Raw genomic sequence first — 7841 nt, 5'->3', positions numbered from 1 at the left:
CGGCAACAAAGTTGTCTACAATTAATGTGAACGATGTGGTTCGCCGAGGCGGCCGTTTCGGGGGCGTTGATTTCTGAGGGATTCCAGGTGGTGATGATGATAGACACTTGGTGGTCATTTGTGGATTGCATGATCAGCACAAATCCTGCATATTTCCCTTGCAAAGCTCATCTTCAAAGTCGGAGTTGTCAATTGTTCGCATGTATAGCCATCTGTTAGCATGTGGCCAGGTTGGCCGGTGGTACCCATGTTGTGTGGGTTGATTTGTATTGGTTTTAGCCCGGTTTTCCTCAATTAAGCAGGCAATTCTCACTATCTTCTAAGCAAATGAAAATGGAAGTTTTTTGCCTCGTTTCAAAATAATTAAATAAAACATCAGCGAGAAATAACATCCTTGGGCCAGCACCTGACTAAGTTGAAACGATATTGTTCCGCGCCTTCCAAATATGCGAAGGATATTACCGATGTTATCTTGGGCTTGCAGCCCTTCGGGTGGCATCACTTGCTAAACAAAGGAGAGATTGGTAGGAATCGAAACGCTGAGGATTGACCAAATCACAACAACAAAATTGCGGTCATTTTTTCATATATATACATGAAGTGTCAGGTCATGGCATTGCTGAACCGGACTAAAATCCAGGAGAATGGATGAGAATAGAAATGATGTAAAGTCAGGTCTCGGTTTAAAATGGGCATAAGAAAGTAGTAATTTAGTAGAGCTGTATCGGAATGCACAAAGGCTTAGTAACCGCAATACTAATTTACTCAAGGAAGAGCTGCACAATTTACTCAAGTAAGAGCTGCTCAATATTGTCGTCAGAACAAACTGTAATAGGATCGTGGGAATTATATGTTGATGTGTACACACCTTCACAATTATATAACTCTATGTAACAATGCACAAAGGAGTAGCAGCCACAATATTAATTTACTCAAGGAAGAACTGGTCAATTATGTCATCAAAACAAACTGTAATAGGATGGTGCAAATTCCGTAAACCTTGAACGGGGCGCATAGTACCTTCCAAAGCCTATTAACATCAAGATGTAATAAGGCAAGAGAAAAATGATTGTAACTATCTTCTAATTGTTCAAACATTTGAGAAAGCTTAGAGAATCCGTCCTGCTGCCTTTTTCTCCAATGTTCTCTTCTTTTTACCTGCAAAAATGAAGCATGTTCCACAAACTGGCAAAATCAGTGTTGTTACCAACAGACTTCCATATTATAAGAGGTATTCTGGAAGTATTTATGCTAACTAAATTCAGAAAAGACCAAAAGCATAATAATTTAGCAGCCCTATATAAGACTTGTTTCAACCATCAGGATACATCCAATAAAAGGTTTTTAGCTGACATAATTCCATACAAAAATTGATTCTCAGAAGAAGAGGCTTTGAACACTCCTCTGGGGCAAACCACTCTCCCCTATATCTTCATGCCTCTCATTTACTTGGTGCTGTGCATGTGACGGATGAGGTCGACAATGCGGGTGCTGCAAGCAGAGAAATTTGACGATTCAGCAAGTTGATTTCTGCATAGTAGTATAATCTTAACTGCAAGAGCCATAGAAGGTGCCACTGACCTGTATCCCCACTCATTGTCGTACCAGGAGACAAGCTTGACAAAGTTGTCGTTCAGGGCAATCCCGGCCTTGGCATCAAAGATGCTGGACCTGTTATGGGTAAAGTGGCAATCATTAGCCAAGTCAGATGAGTACTCACATAGGCAATCAAAATGCACCCGTTAATAAAGAGTAGTAACATGGCTATTGTCAAAGCAATGGTAAACACCTGTTGTCACCCTGGAAGTCAGTGGAAACAAGGTCCTCATCAACGTAACCCAAAATGCCCTTGACGTTTCCCTCAGACTCTTCCCTGTAAAATCAGATCAGTATACATCAATACTGCTCATAGGTGGTATGTGGCCCAAATACCAAAACCAGAAACCATATGCGCATCAAAGTAAAGGAAATTGATCCTGGTTGGTGGCGTTACTCACTTGATGGCAGCCTTAATCTGATCATAGGTTGCTAGCTTCGCAAGTCTAACAGTCAGATCCTCATGGTGCATCTCGAAGCCCTGCAATCGAAACTGGAACATCACTCGCACTGAAATCTCCAAACACCAGTTGATCTAACTAATCGAGCAAGTAGCAGTCCTGCACTGAAACCCCTAAACACCAGTTCAGTTATCCATATTATACACATCCCTGCTACTACAAATTCTGAAAAATGAGAAACTGGACCCTCAGCAACAACTGACATAAAGGCTAAACCAGAGCAATCAACCATTACTTCTGTCATGGCACAAAATTTCTAATAGAATCACATCTAAGAAAGTCAATTGGAAGGAGAGAAAGGAACTCTAGGAATTCATGGTGGCAGATAAAGCAAATAAAATAATATTGTTCAGGAAACGAGATAATATCGGGGACACGGAAGGTTGTTCCAAGATGTTCCAGACAATCTAACAGTTAGACAGCACACAAAAAAAGGTTGAATCAAAGAGAAACTAAAAACCATATTGCAATATAGACTGGTTACCTTTTTTTGCTTAGGCAAAGGCCGACATGAACATTAGAAACCAAATTGAACTTATCTTTTTCTATGTAGTAAAAAACTGAACAGGTGTCTGTGTTTTTCATCGAAAGAAAAAAAATGCTAGGAGAGTAATATGCTTATGGCAGAATTAACACTGATAGCAGAAGAAGATACATACTGGAAATGTTGGACTAAATTTAGCCAACTTCACTAACAATGTAGAAATTGGCTTCAGTGTACTAACATAGTTATTTTGGATATAAGCAATCAACCACGAATTTAACATCAGAGATATCTGACCATTTTAAGTAACGAAAAAAGAGCCCAATAGCAAGATAGCACAACATAGAGCTGCATTGACCATTGGACCAAGCTCTGAGTAGAGAACCTACATTTCATATCCAATAACTGAAATTTGTGCGATACATCCATAAAGGAATATTAGCAGGACAGGCAGCGCTGGACATATTGTTTAAGCAAATAAATAGTCACTACTTTCTTGTGCGCAATGGAGCAGAAATTGGTGATCACAAGAGCAAAGTAGTCATGGTTGAGCCTGTTTTGACTTTATTTTCTTATTCCACTTTGGACAGGACAAAAGTGAACAAAAGCAAGCCAAAAACATATAGTAGTACCATTTAATGCCTCACAACAGTTTTTGCATGGCCAGTTAACCCTGAAAGAAGAAAGTCTGTGATATTACACTTAATATGTAAAAGAGGCTCAAACACAAAATTAAATTCAAAATAAAAGTAATGCTCATGTAGCATATTTTGTATTTACAACACAAGACAGTACCGTCAAACGTTATATATTAGCTAGCTAAGTAGGAATCTCTCATTGGACTGTGCCTCTAAATTATACCATGGAGGCATGAAACTAAGTATTTTTGGTCAGGAAAACAAAGATGCCCGCTTCCGCACCATGAATCGCAGAATTTTCATATAATTGTACTCACAAAGCTATTTAAACATAAAAGGAAACAGTAGTACCTTGTATATTTGTACAACCTATCAAGAACAAAGTTGTGAATTAATCTCTTCGTATTGATGCCCTCATCACCAAGCCCACTATCACTGATGCCTTCTCTTCCGGCACTATAAGTAGTGTGATCATTTTAGAAATATGACCAGTTATATTCTACTTGTATCTATCTCTATCTTGCAGTTCCACTGCTCACTATCGTGGTTGCACTCCTCATGTCGGATTAGAGTTATGGTGCCCTGCGAAACACGAGCAAAGTTTGAACAATCCAATGGTTATATTCTACTTAAGCTGGGACCACTATGCATGATATTTTGTATGAATCGCTATGAGAGAGAGTTGAACAATTATATAGCAAATTGGGTGTCGTATTCAATTGTATCCATGGAAAATATATATTGATCTCTAAACTACAGCAGTGTACAAAGAAACGACAACCAGCGAAGGAAGCAGAAGCGGACGCTGACAGAGATGACAAACCCAAGTCTTGGAAGGATGACAGTCGGATAGATATCTCATCTCTACTTCTGCTCATCTCTATTTATTAAGACATGACAACATATGTATATATATGATGTGCGCCCAACTGTCTTGAGCATTGCCCGCTGCTGAACCTGCACATGAAAAAACTGACAAATGTTCTTATTCTTTCTCTGCCTTATGCAACTTCTACATAATATGAATAGGAGTAAGCAGGTATCGTATTCGTATCCAGAAAATTCTTGACCATTTGTAACTTCTACATAATGCATCATATGCTATGGTCTGGTCCTAAAGGGATTATCGAGATTCACCATGTAGCTAAGATAATTAATTCAACACTGAATTATGAAGGGAAGAAATGTGCCTAGCCTAACAGAATATCATAGATAGAGGATACAGAAAGTTATAAGCCGTCAGCCAACCACACTACCACATAAACCATGAGAAATTTTGAAAGAAGACCAAATTAGACATGTGGACACAAAAGCATCAGAGGGAAATGAGTAAAAACTCACCGGAGAGCAGTCAATGGAACAATTAGTATAGATCCTGCTTATGTGGAGCGCCACTGAAAAATTAGGACCGGTGCTTCGACACACAATTATTGCACATGCATGCGAACCAACCAATTAATACGAGAACAATTTTGTTTCAAGAAGGGAAACAATGAAGAAGCTTATGTGCATAAGCCTACTTAATTTGGTACCTGCACAAAACAAGGAGACACATTTTCTTCAGGCGTAATTTCAAAAATTGGAATGTCAGCTACTAAATGAAGTAAGCATTTATGTGCTCTGACTATCACAACAGCCAGAAAATAATAACTAACTATATTTATCAATATGTACAATGGTACAGATTAGCTAGGGAGACAAACACAAGGGAAAGAGGATGTGCACCTGAAACCTTCTGAAGTTTGCTTGATCTCCATCTCATAGGCCAGCCCAGAAACAGAATTAGCAAACCTATGTGCCTCCCCCCATATCAAGTTGTCCACCTAAACTTGACAAGGACGTACAAAGGCAAAATTTACATCAGCCATAATAAATCACAGGTTCTAGGCAAAGAAATAGAATTCCTACATAAGAAAACAGTGCTCTCAAATTCAGGTTGGCAATGCAAAGAACTTTTTAAATCATCAGAAAGTAAGTACCAAAACATTGCTCCCTTTAAGATACTACAAGCAAAGCACTATAGTTTTGAATAAGACAACACAAGAAAACTTCATGCAAAGGTAATAATGTCCAGAACCACACACTTTTGCATTACCTTTTCATACACCATTTTCATCATTTCCCTTCAAGGAAAATAAGTACCAAAACATTGCTCCCTTTAAGATACTGCAAGCAAAGCACTATAGTTTTGAATATGACAACACAAGAAAACTTCAGTCAAAGGTAATGATGTCCAGAACCACACACTTTTGCATTACCTTTTCATACACCATTTTCATCATTTCCCTTCAAGAACTCCCAATGCCTTCAAGGATAAAAGGAGTCATCATGTAAACATGTGGTAGATGCTACATTAAACCCAGCAAAAAAATCAAAGAAATTTATTAAGTGAATTGCCATGCACAAGCTCTGAATATAGGATATGCAAACCCACAAGCTGGCTTGAGCAGGAATATAAAAACCTGAGAGGGTGAGGCATGTCGAAAGCATGCTCACCAAGAATCATATTGGCATGGTGCAGATTTGGTTTTCTAAAAAAAGCCATGACCGCAGTAGAGTCCTGCAGATTACCAAGAAGCGAACGATGCTCTCTGTAGCCTCCCCTTTGAAGCATCATCCACATGCCTCTATACTACAGAATAGAACAAGAAAGAGGATGGAAGAAGAGCTAACCTCAACCACACAACGGAGCACATAGCGACCCGATGCCGTAGACAAAACGAAACCACCGGCCAAGATTAGCAATGAACTGAAGCTTGTGTCGGCGTCGCTGCTCCCGATGCAGAGTTGAAGCTTGTCGCTGCCCGCGCCACCGTGGGACGAACACGATGTACGGAGGACCCGACGTCCTCATGACCGCAAGGCCTCGGCACGGGCCCCGCCGCTCGGTCCCCAGCCCGCATCGCCGTGGATGTCCCCACCGCACGGGAGGGGTGGCGACCCAGCGAGTCCGTCGGTCGGGAGCCTGGATGGTGCCGGCGGATCCCTCCATCATCGCCGTTCTTCGGGGAGGGGTGCGGCCCAAGCCGACGCGAGCCGGGTTGGCCACTCTCCCATCCGACGCCGTGCCTCCTCTCCTCTTCCTCTCTTTCTCCCTCCTCTCTCTCCCTCTCATCTTCTCTCTCTCCCCCCTACAGATCCAACTGAGCGCCGCCGCTGTCGCCCTTTGCCTGTAGGTCAGCTCCGTGGTGGGGATCCGGGAAGGAGGAGGGGGCGGAAGGGAGGAATGGTGCGGCGGCTGTGAGAAGGAGCGGGTGGCTGTGGACGGGGGGATAGGGTTTGGTGCGGTTATGTCCAATGGGCTCCTCGCCCCAGCCACGGGACGTGCGGCGCGCGAGGAAAGGTTCACCCGCCCGAAGATGACCCGCTGCTGAGACAGCCAATGCAAGCTCGAGACGAGCCCACTTGTCATTGGGCAAGGAAAATGACTGGGAGGTGAAAAACGATTTAACTGCAAGTGAAAATCCAACGGTGCAGCGAGCCAGAGAGGCAGATCCGACGACCGACGAAGCTTGCAATCGGGGGAGCATTCTGGAGGTGAGTTGGCTAGCTTCTGTTTTGTTTTAAATATTGATGGGTTGCGTTTTACAACTACACATGATGATTTTGATAGATATAATATTCATGTGCTTGCTGCTCCTACTTGCAATTATGATGAGAGAGGAACTATATCTCCACCTCTCTATGTTTCCCATACAATGAAATTGCAAGAAACTGTTTATACTATGCATTGGCCTTTATTATGTGTGCATGAATTGTTCTTTTATGAGATGCTGATGCATAGGAAGAGAGTTAGACTTCGTCATTACATGATTTTTGTTACTTTGTGCTCACTGCTAAATCACAAATCATTGTTAATTAAAATTGGCTTTGATATACCTTGGGATCCGGGTGAATCCATTACTTGAGCATTATATGCCTAGCTTAATGGCTTTATAGAAAGCGCTGCCATGGAGACAATCCGGAAGTTTTAGAGAGTCATTTAGTTCTATTGAGTGCTTTTGTATAGTCTAAAAACAATAAATAAATAAAGATGGGAATCCAAAACTTTTTCAAAAAGGAAAGTGAAAGTGAGAGAGACGAGTATTGTTGAAGTGGGAGAGCTCCTTGAACTTTGCTCATGCTCACGGAAACTTTGTGAATCTTAATTACAGAAAATTTTCATCAAAAATAACTATCCCCTTGTACAATTCCATTGTATTATAAAAATAATGTGCCAAGGTTTGCCTTTAGGATGTTTACAATGCTTGTTGGTTTGTACGGTGCAGGACAGAAACTTTGGCTGTAGTGCGCGATTTTACATTTTCTACTGGAACGTCAAACGGTTCTGAAACTTTTTGCATTGTCTCTCTATACAAATTGTTTATTTTTACTAATTTTAGTAGAATATTTTGGGTACCATAAGTATGGTGAATATTCAGATTTCTACAGACTGTTATGTTTTTGATAGATTCTGTTTTTGATGCATAGTTTACTTGTTTTGATGAAACTATCAATTTCTATCAGTGGAAGTTACATTATAGTAGACACAATGCAAAAACAAAATATGAATTGTTTTGAAACAGTACCTAGAGTAGTGATTTGCTTTATTATACTAACGGATCTTACCGAGTTTTCTGTTGAAGTTTTGTGTGGATTAACTGTTTGATCGACGAGGTCTCG

At 40.8% G+C, this 7841-nt stretch overlaps 1 protein-coding gene across 4 annotated transcripts; it reads right to left on the bottom strand.

The window, feature by feature from the left end:
- Positions 1-909: 909 nt before the first annotated feature.
- LOC119296231 (glyceraldehyde-3-phosphate dehydrogenase 2, cytosolic-like) lies at positions 910-5503 on the bottom strand. Of its 4 annotated transcripts, XM_037574631.1 has the most exons (10): positions 5438-5503; positions 5275-5345; positions 4905-5002; positions 4521-4711; positions 3531-4136; positions 3174-3214; positions 1998-2077; positions 1790-1873; positions 1582-1671; positions 910-1491 (listed from the first exon to the last, which is right to left on the bottom strand). In XM_037574631.1, exons 6-10 carry the CDS (start codon positions 3174-3176, stop codon positions 1446-1448), a joined length of 303 nt encoding a protein of 100 aa, XP_037430528.1. In that variant the 5' UTR covers positions 3177-3214; positions 3531-4136; positions 4521-4711; positions 4905-5002; positions 5275-5345; positions 5438-5503; the 3' UTR covers positions 910-1445. The 4 variants fall into 4 exon arrangements, 2 of the variants coding, with proteins under 2 accessions (XP_037430528.1, XP_037430527.1); XR_005145029.1 differs by lacking the exons at positions 3174-3214; positions 3531-4136; positions 4521-4711; ... (1 more) ...; positions 5275-5345; positions 5438-5503 and having other exon boundaries at positions 910-1185; positions 1366-1491; positions 1998-3167; XR_005145030.1 differs by lacking the exons at positions 3174-3214; positions 3531-4136; positions 4521-4711; ... (1 more) ...; positions 5275-5345; positions 5438-5503 and having other exon boundaries at positions 910-1158; positions 1366-1491; positions 1998-3167.
- Positions 5504-7841: the final 2338 nt, after the last annotated feature.

The sequence above is a fragment of the Triticum dicoccoides genome, chromosome 4B (genome assembly GCF_002162155.2).
Source record: "Triticum dicoccoides isolate Atlit2015 ecotype Zavitan chromosome 4B, WEW_v2.0, whole genome shotgun sequence".
Classification (NCBI taxonomy): Eukaryota; Viridiplantae; Streptophyta; class Magnoliopsida; order Poales; family Poaceae; genus Triticum; species Triticum dicoccoides.
This window is presented reverse-complemented; position numbering and strand designations above follow the sequence as displayed.

Bases quoted from the DNA above. Each gene is read 5' to 3' on its own strand.
- LOC119296231 (XM_037574630.1), bottom strand. From the start codon at position 2,098: ATGTTCCAGTTTCGATTGCAGGGCTTCGAGATGCACCATGAGGATCTG. The intron at 1,672-1,789 runs GTGTTTACCATT...TACCCATAACAG, and splicing joins GACTTCCAGGGTGACAACAG to GTCCAGCATCTTTGATGCCA. The intron at 1,492-1,581 runs GTCAGTGGCACC...CTCTGCTTGCAG, and splicing joins GACAATGAGTGGGGATACAG to CACCCGCATTGTCGACCTCA.